This window comes from Cetorhinus maximus, chromosome 3 (assembly GCF_964194155.1).
Source record: "Cetorhinus maximus chromosome 3, sCetMax3.hap1.1, whole genome shotgun sequence".
Lineage (NCBI taxonomy): Eukaryota > Metazoa > Chordata > Chondrichthyes > Lamniformes > Cetorhinidae > Cetorhinus > Cetorhinus maximus.
The window spans coordinates 4,363,548-4,380,382 of NC_135881.1; the positions used below are offsets into that span (position 1 = coordinate 4,363,548).

Genomic DNA, 16,835 nt, shown 5'->3' on the forward strand with positions numbered 1-16,835 from the left:
AGCAAAAAAACTGCGGATGCTGGAAATCCAAAACAAAAATAAAAATACCTGGAAAAACTCAGCAGGTCTGACAGCATCTGCGGAGAGGAACACAGTTAACGTTTCGAGTCCGTATGACCCTTCAACAGAACTGTTCTGTTGAAGAGTCAAACGGACTCGAAACGTTAACTGTGTTCCTCTCTGCAGATGCTGTCAGACCTGCTGAGTTTTTCCAGGTATTTTTATTTATGGCTGTTGAATAGTTCTTCCCCTTGCCGCAAAGGAGCTAGAGCAAAACTGCAGGTAACATTGGACAAGGCCGAGAAAGTATCCTTGGCTAAACCAAACTCAAGCCTATGCATGCTGAAATAAATGGCTGTTCAGCAGATAACCTGAGCTCCCCATAAATTTCCAGATGTGACCTGACACTGCAGCTTGTGTGTACTGACCACCTGAAAAGTTGCTTCACCTTTTTACTAAAGCTCCAATTGCGCACAGATCAGCAACCTCCAGACAGGAGTTATACCATGCATCGTGCATTTCAGTGATGCAGAAACTAAATTATAACTGCCCTCTGCAATTTGTCATCTGCGACAGATCCCTTGAGTTGGTGCGTATGGCTGGTGTTCAGTTTGTTTTTTCAGTCTGTGTGAAACAATGGTCTTCTATTGCTCCAACCTCTGCCTGCCTGTTTTAACTGATGGGAATGTCAATGGGGCCATCCAGACGATTCAGATTCCCTTTGGAAATCAGTGCACTGCCGAGCTTTGTTTTTTAGTTTATCCTCGGGACGTAGGGAACATGTGACAAGGCTGCAGTAATTGCCCATCACTATTTGCTCCAAGGGCATTAAAAATTAATCCCATAGTGTGGGAGTGGAGTCACATGTAGGCTGGACTGGAAAAGAGGGAGCTTCCTTTCCCTGATGGACATTAGTAAAGTAGTTTGGGGGGCTTGTTACTTTCAGGCTATTTTCTGGTGCCAGCTCGCAAATTATAACACAAATTTAATTAACTAAATGTTATACTTTACCAGTGTTGGGATTTGAATTTGTGAGCGTTGGTTATCATCCCAGTACAAAGCTTACCAGGATATTACAGGGATAAGGGACTTCAGTTATGAGGAGAGGTTGGAAAAGTTTGGACTGTTCCCCCTGGAGGACCTTAAGAGGACCGAACAGAGGCTTTCAGATTGATGTGAGGTTTTGAAAGAGTGGACAGTAAACTATCCCCTCGGTTGATTGGGTCAATAACTGAAGGTCAGAGCTTCAAAAGCATTGGCAAAAAAATTGAGGGGAGGTGGATCTCAGAGTTGTCGGGATCTGAAATGCTCGACCTGAAAAGGTGATGGGGCCTGATTCTGTAGATAATTGTGAAGGGCAGTCGGACAGGTCCTCGAGGCTGAGGGACTGCGGGTTACAGACAAAAGGCAGGGTTGTGGGCCTAATCACAACTGCTCTATCAAAGAGCCAGCACAGGCTCGATGGGCAGAATGGCCTTATGCTGTGTTGTAAATTTGCATAATAACCCCTACAGTCTGTACCCTATTAGTTTTGGTGCATCTCTGCATATCGAATGATGGAAGGGCTTCCAATTACTCCCTATCTCTTTTTTTAGAGAAAATAACTTGCCTTTTATCAGCTATCTAGAGCAATTTTAATGGAGGCTTGACGACAGCTGAAGAATTTGAACTCAGTTGATTAAAAGCAAGAGTAAGAGAGTGTGCCTAAACTAACGGCCAGGGAAAAACATTGGGCTTCAGTCTTTACCCCCATGCTCCTGTTATGTTGAAGCTTTAACTGTGCTTTTATATTTGAACTCTCTTTCATCCTGCAGGTATCGAAACTTGTCAATGCAATAAAACTAGGCTGGATCAAACCACGCAAGCCACGAGGTGACACGCCACTGTACTATGACCTGTGGGCACAGGAAGATCCCAATGCAATCCTGGGTCGGCATAAAATGCACATCCCTGCACCAAAGCTGAAGCTCCCAGGGCATGAGGAGTCTTATAATCCCCCGCCTGAGTATCTATTAACGGAGGAGGAGGTGAGGAGTCCCTCTGCTGCATGGCATATCCAATCTGAGCGCTGCCTTTGGTTCCTTAATGGTTACACTTGATGGCTAACTTGTCAATAGCTATGACCTTCAGCTTCTTCTAGTAATCTGCTAGAAATCACCTGTTGGAGGTATTCTATTGACTCTTCAGCATCAGGAGTATCCACAGAAAGTGATCAAGAACCTACCCACCCAAAAACAGGTCTCTGCCCAGTGCATGTACGTACTGATATTACACACCTCAGACCAGAGCTATAAGGTCATTCAGGCCTTTGAGCCTGCTCCACCATTCAATAAGATCATGGCTGATCTGATGTGGCCTTAACTCCACTTTCCTGCCCACCCCACCAAATAACCTTGGACTCCCTTGTTATTCAAGAATCTGTGTAACTCAGCCTTGAAAATATTCAATATGAACATGTGAATCAGGAGCAGGAGTAGGCCACTCGGCCCCTCGAGCCTGCTCCGCCATTCAATAAGATCATGACTGATCTAATTGTAACCTCAACTCCACATTCCCACCTTCCCCACGAGAACCTTTCACCCCCTTGCTTATCAAGAATCTACCTACCTCAGTGTTAAAAATATTCAAAGACTCTGCTTCCACCGCCTTTTGAGGAAAAGAGTTCCAAAGACTCAAGACTCTCTGAGAGAAAAAAAATTCTCCTCATCTCTGTCTTAATGGGCAACCCCTTATTTTTAAGCAGTGGCCCCTAGCATTAGATTCTACCACAAAAGGAAACATCCTCTCCACATTGACCCTGTCGAGACCCTTCGGGATCTTGTATGTTTCAATCAAGTCTTACTCTTCTAAACTCCAGTAGATACAAGCCTAGCCTTGTCCAGCCTTTCCCCATAAGACAGCTCGATAAATCAGGGTATTAGTAAACCTTCACTGAACTGCTTCTTATGCATTTACATCCTTCTCTAAATAAGGAGACCAATGCTGTACAAAGTACTCCAGATGTGGTCTCATAAATTGTTAAAAAGTTGAGGTCTCAGCACTGATCCCTGTGCCACACCACTCGTTACATCCTGTCAACTAGAAAAAGACCAATTTATGTCTACCTTATGTTTCCTGTTAGCCAGCCAATCTTCTCTCCAGGCTAATATGTTGCCCCCTACACCATGAGCTTTTATTTTTTGCAATAACCTTTGATGCGGCACCTTATCAAATGCCTTCTGGAAATCTCAATACAGCACATCCACTGGTTCCCCTTTATCCACAGCACATGTGAAACCTTCAAAGAACTCCAATAAACTGGTTAAACACGATTTCCCTTTCATAAAACCATGTTAACTCTGCCCCATTACCCTGAATTTTTCCAAGAGCCCTGTATAATGTCTTTAATGCTAGCTTCTAACATTTTCCCTACGACAGATGTTAGGCTAACTGGCCTGTAGTTTCCTCTTTTCTGTCTCCCTTTTTGAATAAAGGAGTTACATTCACTATTTTCCAATCTAATGGAACCTTCCCCAAATCTAGGAAATTTTGGAAAATTAAAACCAACGCATCAACTATCTCACTAGCCACTTCTTTTAAAACCCTAAGATGAAGTTCAGCAGGACCCGGAGACTTGTCAGCCCGCAGCTCCAGCAATTTTCTCAGTGCCACTTCCCTGGTGATTGTAATTTTTCCAAGTTCCTCCCTCCTATTTCCTGATTTACAGTTATTTCTGGGATGTTACTCGTATAGTCTGTGGTGAAGGCCAGTGCAAAATACTAATTCAATTCATTTGCCAACTCCTTATTTTCCATTATTTCCCCAGACGCTCTCTCTATAGGACCAGCGCTCGCTTTGTTAACTTTTTTCTTTAAGTATTTATAGAAACTCTTACTATCTGCCTTTGTATTTCTAGCTAGCTTTCTCTCGTACCCTAATTTTTCCTTCCTTATCAATCTTTTGGTCGTTCTTTGCTATTTTTTTAATACTTTATCCAATCTTCTGACCTGCCAATCATCTTTGCGCAATGATATGCTATTTCTTTAAATTTGATGCTATTTTTAATTTATTTAGTTAACCACAGATGGTGGATCCTCCCCTTGGAATTTTTCTTTCCCTCCACTGCTCTCTGGAGAGGAGAATTCCACAGACTAACAACTCAGAGAACAAATTCCTCCTCATCTCTGTCTCCAATGGGAGACTCCTTATTTTGAAACTGTGCCTCCTAGTTCTAGCTTCCCCCCACCCCAGCCCCCATTTTTATTTATTCTCTCATTGGATGTGAGTGTTGCCGACAAGGCAAACATTTGTTGCCCGTCGTCATTACCCTTGAAACTGAGTGGCTTGCTCGGCCATTTCAGAGGGCAGTTAAGAGTGATATTTCAGCCAGACTGGGTAAGGATAGCAGATTTCCTTCCCTAAAGGACATTAGTAAATCTGATGGGGTTTTTTTTTACAGTAATTGATGATAGTTGTCATGGTCACCACTTGTGAGACCAGCTTTATATTCTAGATTTATTAATTGAATTCAGATTCCACTAGTGAATTAGCCTGGACCTCAGGATTACCAGTTCAGTGACATTACCATTACACCACCACGATGGAGCAATAAGACATTGCAGTAGCCAGAGATGATGCTTTGGCAGGAGGGAGGTGATGGTTTGAACGCCCATTTTTCCCGTAAACCGCTCCACCCACCCCCAAGACTTATTCTGAGGGAACACACGAACTCTTGCCACTCACACTCACCTTGCTGGTCATGTCCACAATGTGACTGCGCCTGGGGGAAAATGAACAATATTTCTGTAACCAATAGATAGAAATCACGACATTGTGGCAACACATTATTCTTTCAACACCCGGGCAGCTTTCGTGATTATTTGATCTTGTGCTGGCTTCACCGATCACCAGATTTTTTTTGTCATTTTACTTCACATCCTGCAATAGTGGGATTGCAACTCAGGGTTGCTAGTCTAGTACTTTTAATATTGCTGTGATTGGGGAGGGGGGTGGTAGTGGTGGTGGTGGGAGGGATGCGCTGGATGGGCTGAATGATCCCTTTGATTCATGTCTCTACTAACCTTTCGTCATTGTTAACTTCACTGGTGTGCACCAGGGAGCCATGGGATGGGATAGGGCTATGGGGGAACCACCTGTCCTATGCCTGTTCATTCCCATCGAGCAATTGATGCAATGGAACTTGCTTTGAATAAACATTTATCCAGTAATATGGCAACAGTTATAAAGAGAGCCCATTCCAAACCTCTCGATCCATGAAGTTCAAACAAGGACAAAGCAGCAGAGGAAGTAACAAGGAGGATTGATGAGGGTAGTGTAGTAGATGGTGTCTACATGGATTTCAGTAAGACATTTGATAAGGTCCTGCATGGCAGACTGGTCAGGAAAGTGAGATCTCATGGGATACAGGGGAAAATGGCAGATTGGATCCAAAATTGGCTCAGTGGCAGGAAACAAAGAGTAATGGTTGATGGATGTTTTTGCGAATGGAAAACAGTTTCCAGTGGTGTTCCACAGGTCTCAGTGTTGGGGACTTGTTGTTTGTTGTATATATTAATGATTTAGACTTAAACGTGGGAGGCATGATTGGGAAATTTGCGGATGACACAAAAATTGGCCGTGTAGTTGATAGTGAAGAGAATAGCTGACGACTCCAAATGGAATTCAATCTGGAAAAGTGTGAGGTAATGTATTTGGAGAGGGCACACAAAGCAAGGGAATATTCAATAAACAGGAAGTTATTGAGAGGCGTGGAGGAAGTGAGGACCTTGGAGTGCTTGTCCACAGGTCCTTGAAAGTGGCCGGACAGGTGGACAAGGTCGTCAAGAAAGCGTATGGAATGCTTTCCTTTATTGCGCAAGGTATTGAATACAAAAGCAGGGATGTAATGATAGAGCTGTATAAAATGCTGGTTAGGCCACAGCCAGAAATTGGTGTACAGTTCTGGTTACAACATTACAGCAAAGACATAATTGCTCTGGAGAGAGTGCAGAGGAGATTTACAAGAATGTTGCCAGGGCTTGAAAATTGCAACCTTGAGGAGAGACTGGATAGGCTAGGGTTGTTTTCCTTAGACAGATGAAGCTAAGGGGTGACCTAATTGACCCTAGCTGAGGGATCAATTACCAGGGGGCAGAGATTTAAGGTGATTGGTAGAAGGATTAGAGGGGACATGAGGAAAAGCTTTTTCAACTAAGGGGTGATGGGCGTCTGGGATTCACGGCCAAGTTGGTGGTTGAGGTTGAAACGCTCAACTCATTTAAAAGGTACCTGGATCTGCATACGAAGTGCTGTAACCTGCAAGGCTATGGACCAGGTGCTGGAAAATGGGATTAAAATGAGCGGCTAGTTTCTTTTTTTCCCTCTTTGGCTGGTGCAGACATGATGGGTTGAATGGCCTCTTTCTGCACTGTAGCTTTTCAATGGTTCCATACATTAGGTTTCCAGGGTTGTATTGCTGTAAGTGGCCCTGCAGTCACCGTTTAGATATCGCTGCACCAGAGGGTTCCCAATGAACTGTGCCTCTCTCTGAAGGTGAGGAGCCCTAGATGATGAAGTCATTCCTTCTCCCTGGTCCCTCCTAACACTATTACTGTTCTCAGCATCTCTGGATGTGATTACCAAGTGCACCAATCGTACACGTGCAGTGACCCAGAAACAGGAACGTATATGCTTCGCTTCACTGACTCCCTTCCTTATTCCACCTGGTCTAATGTAGCTTGCTTTATGTTTGTCTTTTGCAGAGGCTGGCCTGGGAACAGCAGGAGCCTGAGGAACGGAAGCTGAACTTCCTCCCGCAGAAATTCACATCTTTGCGTGCCGTGCCTGCATTTTCACGCTTCATTCACGAACGCTTTGAACGCTGCCTCGATCTCTATCTCTGTCCACGGCAAAGGAAGATGAGGGTAGGTTCACACTTTTTGAATTGTAAGGCGCAGAGAGGAGAAAATAAATGGATCATTTGCTGCCCTGGTACTTGTTTTCAAGATCGGTCAGTTGTTTTCAAAGACTTGCATTTACGTGTAGTCCCTTTATTTTTGTACAATGAATTACTCTTGAACTGTGGTCACTGTTATGTCGGAGTGCACAGCAAGACTCCCAAACACAGCAGCTGGGTAAATGAACGGTTACTCTGTATCAGGCAGTTGTTATGAAATTCTGGCCAGAACACCAGGAGAGCTTTCAGCTCCACTTTAAATATTACCTTAGGATCTTTCACATGCAGCTGAGGGGGCAGCCAAAGCCAGTGTTAAAGCTGACACTTCCCACAGTACAGCACTGCCTCAGAACTGCAAGGAGACTTGTTGATGTGGAATGTTTTTTCTACAGTGTCCTGATTTTTTTTTGTGTTTTGCTTGGCCGTGAATTACTCTGCTGCGTCTTCCGCTCACTGCTGCAGTAGTTAATTTACTTTGTTTGATTTCCTCTAGGTGAATGTGGACCCAGAAGATCTGATACCCAAGCTTCCCAAACCGAAGGATCTCCAGCCATTTCCAACCACTCAAGCACTGGTGAGCACCATCCTCATGCTCTTTGCCTGTGCACTGAAGCATTCTCTGTGTAAAAGGTTTTCTGTGTGTGCACTCATTCAACACCGATTACAAGCATGCAGCAGCGATGGTTGCATGGTGGGATCCAGAGGCCGTCTGTTCTGTTAATGGGAATGGGTGCAGGTCACAGTGGCAGCAGTGTGTACCCTATACAAGATGCACTACAGCAACTCACCGAGATTCCTTTGACGACACCTTTCAAACTTGTGGCTTCTACCACCTAGAAGGACAAGGGCAGCAGAAGCATGGGAACACCACCACCACCTGGAAGTCCCCCTCCAAGCCACACACCATCCTGACTTGGAAATATATCACCGTTCCTTCACTGTTGCTGGGTCAAAATCCTGGAACTCCCTCCCTAACAGCACTGTGGGTGTACCACACCACGTGGCCTCCTGCGGCTCAAGAAGGTGACTCACCACCTTCTCAAGGGCACTTAGAGATGGGCAATAAATAAAAACAAAAAACTACTGCGGATGCTGGAAATCCAAAACCAAAACAGAATCACCTGGAAAAACTCAGCAGGTCTGGCAGCATCGGCGGAGAAGAAAAGAGTTGATGTTTCAAGTCCTCATGACCCTTCAACAGAACTGAGTAATATTAGGAGAGGGGTGAAATATAAGCTGGTTTAAGGTGGGAGTGGGGGGGGGAGTGGTGGTTGTAGGGACAAGCAAGCATTGACAGGAGCAGATAATCAAAAGATGTCACAGATAAAGGAACAAAGAGGTGTTGAAGGTGGTGATATTATCTAAGAGAATGTGCTAATTAAGAATGGATGGCAGGACACTCAAGGTACAGTTCTAGTGGGGGTGGGGTGGAAAGACTAACCGGGCATAAAAGGTATAGATTTAAAAATAATGGAAATAGGTGGGAAAAGAAAAACCTATATAAATTATTGGAAAAAACAAAAGGGAGGGGGAAGAAATGGAAAGGGGGTGGGGATGGAGGAGGGAGTTCCAAGATCTAAAGTTGTTGAATTCAGTATTCAGTCCGGAAGGCTATAAAGTGCCTAGTCGGAAGATGAGGTGCTGTTCCTCCAGTTTGCGTTGGGCTTCACTGGAACAATGCAGCAAGCCAAGGACAGACATGTGGGCAAGAGAGCAGGGTGGAGTGTTAAAATGGCAAGCGACAGGGAGGTTTGGGTCTTTCTTGCGGACAGACCGCAGGTGTTCTGCAAAGCGGTCGCCCAGTTTACGTTTGGTCTCTCCAATGTAAAGGAGACCGCATTGGGAGCAACAAATGCAGTAGACTAAGGGAAAATGCAAGTGAAATGCTGCTTCACTTAAAAGGAGTGTTTGGGCCCTTGGACAGTGAGGAGAGAAGAAATGAAGGGGCAGGTGTTGCATCTTCTGCGTGGGCATGGGGAGGTGCCATAGGTGGGGATTGAGGAGTAGGGGGTGATGGAGGAGTGGACCAGGGTGTCCCGGAGGGAATGATCCCTACGGAATGCCGCCGGCGGGGTGAAGGGAAGATGTGTTTGGTGGTGGCATCATGCTGGAGTTGGTGGAAATGGCGGAGAATCCTTTGAATGCGGAGGCTGGTGGGGTGATAAGTGAGGACAAGGAGGACCCTATCATGTTTCTGGGAGGGAGGAGAAGGCGTGAGGGCGGATGCGCGGGAGATGGGCCGGACACGGTTGAGGGCCCTGTCAACGACCATGGGTGGAAAACCTCGGTTAAGGAAGAAGGAGGACATGTCAGAGGAACTGTTTTTGAAGGTAGCATCATCAGAACAGATGCGACGGAGGCAAAGGAACTGAGAGAATGGGATGGAGTCCTTACAGGAAGCGGGGTGTGAGGAGCTGTAGTCGAGGTAGCTGTGGGAGTTGGTAGGCTTGTAATGGATATTGGTGGACAGTCTATCACCAGAAATTGAGACAGAGAGGTCAAGGAAGGGAAGAGAAGTTTCAGAGATGGACCATGTGAAAATGATGGAGGGGTGGAGATTGGAAGCAAAATTAATAAATTTTTCCAGGTCCCGACGAGAGCATGAAGCAGCACCAAAGTAATCATCGATGTACCAGAGAAAGAGTTGTGGGAGGGGGCCGGAGTAGGACTGGAACAAGGAATGTTTCACATACCCCATAAAGAGACAGGCATAGCTGGGGCCCATGCTTTGCAGAACACCTGCGGTCTGTCCGCAAGAAAGACCCAAACCTCCCTGTCGCTTGCCATTTCAACACTCCACCCTGCTCTATTGCCCACATGTCTGTCCTTGGCTTGCTGCATTGTTCCAGTGAAGCCCAACGCAAACTGGAGGAACAGCACCTCATCTTCCGACTAGGCACTTTACAGCCTTCCGGACTGAATACTGAATTCAACAACTTTAGATCTTGGAACTCCCTCCTCCATCCCCACCCCCTTTCCGTTTCTTTCCCCTCCCTTTTGTTTTTTCCAATAATTTATATAGATTTTTCTTTTCCCACCTATTTCCATTATTTTTAAATCTATACCTTTTATGCCTGGTTAGTCTTTCCACCCCACCCCCACTAGAGCTGTACCTTGAGTGTCCTGCCATCCATTCTTAATTAGCACATTCGTTTAGATAATATCACCACCTTCAACACCACTTTGTTCCTTTGTCTGTGACATCTTTTGATTATCTGCTCCTATCACTGCTTGCTTGTCCCTACAACACAACCCCGTCCCCCCAACTTCTCTCCCCCCACTCCCCCACCTTAAACCACCCCTCTCCTAATATTACTCAGTTCTGTTGAAGGGTCATGAGGACTCGAAACGTCAACTCTTTTCTTCTCTGCCGATGCTGCCAGACCTGCTGAGTTTTTCTTGGGCAATAAATGTTGGCCTAGCAAGTGATGCCCAGGTCCCATGATAGAATTTTAAAAAGTCAACTTCTCTCTATTTGTGGTGTCTGACAACCCACCACGTGTTGTATGTGTTCCTCCTTTCTAGCACTATACATGCATAGTTGGATCATTGTGTCTCCAGCTCTAGTGTGCAGGGATGTTCATGATTGGACACGCTTCAGATGCATATACTGCATATGCTGTGGAGGCCAGGATGATGGTTCACTTGGTCGCTGTTGGAATATAAACCAGTCATAGACAGTCATAAGTGTGCTGGCTGTGAAACTTTGTGCATATAGTCCTCACATTTTACACCTTTAGAGTCTTGGTTCTCCATTTAATTGAATCTTATGTTTACTGCTATATGTGTCCTAGAGTAGGAGTGCCTTAGGATATTTTTTATGTTAAAGTGCTATATAAACACAAGCTGTTGTTTTATTTGCTGCCATAGAATTTTGTATATGCACTCACATCATTCTTAATTTGAAACTGTGACTTCATGATCTGGAATTTTTAGATACATTCCAGAACTAAGTTGGCAACTTCCTTTCGCCAGTAACTGCTTAAGCAGTAACCTCAACTTCATGGCATTCCAGATGTTGCATAATTGCAGACAATCCTCCCAGGGATTACCTGGGCATTGCTACAAAAAAAATCCAGGACTGGGAATTAAACATTGCAGGGTATAACATATTTAGGAAAAGTGGTGTAGCTGTACTTATTTGGGATAACATGATAGCAGTAAAATATAGGGACACAGCCATCAGCAAGACAAAAATAGAATCCAAAGCTCTGAAGAAGAGTCATAGGGACTCTAAACATAAACTCTGTTTCTGTCTCCGCAGGTGCTGCTAAACCTGCTGAGTTTTTCCAGTTTTTCTGTTTTAATTTTATATCAAAAATAGAATCCGTACGGATAGTGTTATGACCCCAGCTGATGTTACTACTGGACAAGTCAGATCCCAGGGTGGAACCCGGCTTGATCGATCCTAACTTTTATCTTTTGTTTAGAAATGTGGAGGGTGGCTACTGAGCAGAGTCACAGGAGTCAGCTGATGAACTTTTAGCAAAAGAGTAAAATGTTTATTAAACAAAAAAAGATGAACTATATTACAATACTCCTTCACCCACAACTATACCTTTACAGATATATAGAGATTTGTAAGGATAACACAAGTTACAAAAGGTATCTTATACTCTAATGTTCACAGTAAATATACAGTCCATGTAAACCAATAGGCGACCTGTGGTCATACACACCACACTCTGAAACCAAATGACAGATGCCACCCCAAACAGATGCCATGGATCTCTCCTCAACTCCCCCCAGACACTTGTCACACCATGAGTCAACCAGTCTCACTGAACTCCGTCTTTCACACAAGGGTTTCCAATCTCCACTCTCGAAGAACTCGCTCTGGAATCTTCTCCCAAACGAGGTTTTCTCTCAGTGATCTTCCACAAGGGGCCACCTCCAGGGTTTCGAACTCACCTTCTGATGTTCCTCTCCCTTGGATCCCAAGTGCATTCAAGCTTTGCCTTCCACGCAATCTCTCTCAGATGCTCAGCTGTGCCAACAGAACACCACTGCCCATAGTAAGGAGTCACCAATCTTTAGCTACCTCCTTGAATCTTCAGGCTTCTCGCAAGCCTATGTTTGCTTTTAGTCTCTGCCCTGCAGCTTCCTCCCTTTAAGCTTGGAGACTTCCCCTGCTCCTCGCTCTTAACTTCACTTAACAGGACCTTCTTCAGATTCCTGTTCTTTTCCTTTGACTAGAAGGTCTTCTTGGGACCCCTCCTTTCTGTCCCGCTCCTTGGCTTTGGGACCTTTTGGGAAATCTGCTCCTTGCGGTTCCCTCTGCTGTGTCCATGGCTCCTGGCTTCAACTGAAGTAAGCAAACTGCTCTTCAGCTTCTCCTTGTGTCTGTGGGCCCCCTGTTGCTAGGCAACAGCCCAGTTTTCTACTTCGAGTCATAAAACCTCACTATAATGCAGGTGTACAAGCAAACCCACAGACCTGGGTTGGTTTTTTAAAAGTTTAACTTTTAAAACTAAAATTCATGTTCCCCCCTTTCGTAACACACCAATACAGAAACACGAATTAAACTTAAAACTTAAACTTAAAACTATAGCACTTGGGAGCTCTGCCTTTTGAGAGGATGGCCATGTTCGTGATTTTGTCCTGCTGGAATATACCCTGGCAGGGTATCCATCAGACCCACTCTATCTTGGTACTGGCCCTACGACAATGCCGTATTCTCTCGGTACTGGCCCTCTGACAGTGCTGCATTCCTTCGCTACTGGCCCTCCAACACTGCTGCATTTCCTCCTACTGGCCCTCCAACAGTGCTGCATTCTCTCGCTACTGCCCCTTCGACAGTGCACCCTCCCTCAGTACTGACCCTCCAACGGTGCGGCGCTCCCTCAGTACTGAACCTCTGATGGTGCGGCACTCCCTCAGTACTGAACCTACAACGGTGTGGTGCTCCCTCAGTACTGACCCTCATAAGGTACGGCGCTCCCTCAGTACTGACCCTCCGACGGTGTGGCACTCCCTCTACTGAACCTCTGATGGTGCGGCACTCCCTCAGTACTGTCCCTCTGACGGTGCGGCGCTCCCTCAGTACTGAACCTCCGACGGTGCGGCACTCCCTCAGTACTGAACCTACAATGGTACGGTGCTCCCTCAGTACTGACCCTCCGACAGTGCGGCACTCCTTCAGTACTGACCCTCCGACGGTGCGGCACTCCCTCAGTACTGACCCTCCAAAGGTGCTGCTTCCTCCTCTGCTGCATCCAGGAGGATAAAACCTGAGAAGTTATACATTAATGTTGTTGTTTTCCCACCCCGTTCTCAGCTTCTTGATCTTCTAAATCCGTTTCTTTTTTCTGAAAGTGGTATCTTTTAGGCAGATGGGTTGTCATAAGTCTCCCATCCTGCTTCCCTGGTGAATTATTGAGATTGACAGTTTTTGTTATTGAAATTAAAATGCTTAAGAGCCTGTTGTCTGGCTGAATTGTCCCTGTTTCTCTCTCACCCTCCCCTCTGCGTTTTACAGGTTTACAAGGGGCACACTAACTTGGTGCGGTGTATCAGCGTATCTCCCAGCGGGCAGTGGTTGGCCTCAGGTAACAACACATTCCTTTCTTCTCTACATTACATCTTTGGTCTCTGGTTGTTAGCGCTCTTAAAACAACACATGAAAAGGGAAGTAAATGTGTTAAAAGGGAAGCTGGAACATTTCTGTGGCCACTCTGCTCTGAGCAGCAGCTTTCCAGCCACTGAAATCATCCTGCGGGGCACTGATGTAATCGAGTTATTTCACAGCTCTCCAAGATTGTGTGTTTGTGTCTAGCTGAGGAATGAACTCCGATTGGAACTGTGCAAGTCTCTTCCATACAGTCAGAAGATGCAAAGTAAAGAGAGCGCTTCACTCACTCTGCAATAATTTTATTTTCCATTAATTCTTTACTGTAAATTATGGTTTTTAATCTCACCGCACCACAAATTGGAGAGGTTGGGAGGGGCTGGGTGCACAGTTTGCTTCCAATGCACTCTCCGACATATGCCAACAATTGGCGCTTTGCCTTGCTACCTGGTGTATTGCCTCCACACCTGCAGTGAACGGTAAGAAACTAGGATCAGGATCGACCTAAATTCTTATTCTTTCATGGGATGTGGGCGTCGCTGGCAAGGCCAGCACTTGTTGCCCATCCCTAATTGTCCTTGAACTGAGTGACTGCTGGGCCAGTTAAGAGGCAGCCACATTGCTGTGGGTCTGGAGTCACAAATAGGCCAGACCAAGTGGAGTTTCAGTTTAGCCTCTGGTCTCACAGACAAGTTCCAGACCAGGTAAGGACAGCAGATTCCCTTCCAGTAAGAACATTAGTGAACCAGATGGGTTTTTAGAGCAATTGATGATAGTTTCATGCTCACCATTGTTGGGGAAGGAAACAGTTAACTCTCAAGGAGTTTAAATGGTAATTATTAGTTAACAAGCTAAGTAGTCTACTTGGTATGTATATAATGGGAAAACAGGTGAGACAATGGAGCTGTGGAGTTTTACGCACCAGAATAAAACTCAGTTTGGAGAAGTCAGTCTTGATCTCTGTCTTTGTTGTCAAGCAGCTATTGGAACTTTATCAACCAATACTGAGACTAGCTTTCAATTCCAGATTTATTAATTGAATTTAAATTCCAATAGCTGCCATGGTGGGATTTGAACCTGTCCCCCCAGAGCATTAGCCTGGGCCTCTGGATGATTAGTACAGCGGTGTTAGCACTAGGCCACCATCCCCCCCCCACCACAAGTGCAAGATGGTGTGATGTGGATCTAAAATCTTTCTGATTGGGATCACTTTATACTCATTTTGCTTTCAATTCAAATTTATAAGCCAGGGCACTTTCGAGGTGAAATTTCTCTCCGTGAAATGTAATTAACCTGATGAAATTGCAGGTTCCATGTTCCTGAAATTTCAATAGTGGACTGTTAATGGAGAAAAACAGGCACCATCCCATTCTCTCAATAGGTAAATTATATTTACAAATGTAAATTGATTTCCTTCGAGAAACATGTCTATAAATTGATGAGGAATCAGCGCTGTGTGATAAATGGTCATTGTGTGACTTTGCACAGGACCTTATACTGGGTCACTGCATCTATAAATCGTTCCTTTGTCACAGTGATTGTTGTTATGTAGACACACTTATGTCACACCTTTCATTACTTAAAGTTCCCAAATGCATTAGAGCTAATTTACTATTTTTGAAGTGTAGTCACTTTTGTAATAGAGGAAACGTGGCAGCCAATTTGTGCACAGCAAGATCCCACAAACACCAATGACATAAATGATCAGATCTATTTTTGGAATGCTGACTCAGGGTCAAATATCGGCCAGAACACTGGGGTCAACTCCCATTGTTTTCCTTTGAATAGTGTCCTAGGATCCTTTACGTCAAGATGAGAGGGCAGACGAGGCCTCGGTTTAATGTCTTATCCAAAAGACTGCACCTCCGACTGCAGAAATCCCACAGTGATCTCCCCGCAAAGACCCATTAACAACAAGGAACTGAATAATTAGCTAATCCATTTGATTGAGGAAGAATATTGGCCAAGGCACTTGAAGCACTCCCAGCTCTTTGAATAGACCCTTGAGAAAGTTAATGTTGAACAGACAAGTAGAACTTCAGTTTGGGCTCCTGTCTCACAGACAGTTTCCAGTATTATGCAGTGCAGGCTGGAGTCAATTGCACTGCTAGTAGCTTTTCCATTCCGATTCCCCATTCTAATGTTTCTCTGACCCCTTCCCACAGGCTCGGATGACTGTACAATTAGGTTTTGGGAGGTCTCCACAGGCCGATGCATGAGAACCATCGAGGTGGAAGGGATAGTGAGGAGCATCGCTTGGAACCCGAACCCCGTTCACTGTCTTGTGGCATTGACTGTGTAAGTACATGGTGACCGGGGTGTCGGTCATTATTTGATTAACAGCCTAACTGTTATTCATGTCTTCAGGATGTTGTAACAGGGTTAAAGAGGTGAGGAATAAAATTGTCATGTTGCCCATCCAGGGGTAATGGTCTGAGAATTAAGTTAATGTGTAGTGATGGGCCAATTTTACTCTGTATCTAACCCTGCGCTGTACCTGCCCTCGGAGTGTTGATGGGGATAGTGTAGAGGGAGCTTTACTCTGTATCTAACCCTGTGCTGTACCTGCCCTCGGAGTGTTGATGGGTACAGTGTAGAGGGAGCTTTACTCTGTATCTAACCCCGTGCTGTACCTGCCCTCGGAGTGTTGCAGGGTACAGTGTAGAGGGAACTTTACTCTGTATCTAACCCCGTGCTGTACCTGTCCTGGGAGTGTTTGATGGGGACAGCGTAGAGGGAGCTTTACTCTGTATCTAACCCCGTGCTGTACCTGCCCTCGGAGTGTTGATGGGTACAGTGTAGAGGGAGCTTTACTCTGTATCTAACCCCGTGCTGTACCTGCCCTCGGAGTGTTGCAGGGTACAGTGTAGAGGGAACTTTACTCTGTATCTAACCCCGTGCTGTACCTGCCCTCGGAGTGTGGATGGGTACAGCTTAGAGGGAACTTTACACGGTAGTAGTTTACTCTGGGAATGATGAGTAAAGGGATCTAGGGATACAGGTGAACAAATCATTAAAAACATTATTCAAAAGTGCTGAAGTTGTGTTCGACTTGTATGAGACCCTTGTCAGGCCACAGTTACAGTACCGTGCACAGACCTGGTCTCCATACTTTAAAATAGACATAGCAGCAGTGGGGTGGAGGTGGTGAGGATGGTTCCACTCAAAATGGACATAGTTTCCACTTGTGGCAGAATCCTAAATTAGGGCACATAAATGCAAGATAGTTATTAATAAATCCAATGGGGAAATGAGGAGAATCCTCTTTACTCAGACAGTGGTTAGAATGTGGGACTTGCTCCCACTGGAAGTGGTTGAGTATAATTGCCAGTA

General features: G+C 45.2%; 1 protein-coding gene across 1 annotated transcript in view; it reads left to right on the forward strand.

The window, feature by feature from the left end:
* The window catches only part of bop1 (BOP1 ribosomal biogenesis factor), a 170,269-nt gene that overhangs the window by 131,313 nt on the left and 22,121 nt on the right, over positions 1-16,835 (forward strand). Inside the window, exons 7-11 of the mRNA XM_078536128.1 lie at positions 1,815-2,027; positions 6,741-6,902; positions 7,428-7,508; positions 13,413-13,482; positions 15,668-15,800. Of these exons, the coding sequence (XP_078392254.1) occupies positions 1,815-2,027; positions 6,741-6,902; positions 7,428-7,508; positions 13,413-13,482; positions 15,668-15,800 (659 nt within the window). The remainder of the gene's footprint in view (positions 1-1,814; positions 2,028-6,740; positions 6,903-7,427; positions 7,509-13,412; positions 13,483-15,667; positions 15,801-16,835) is intronic.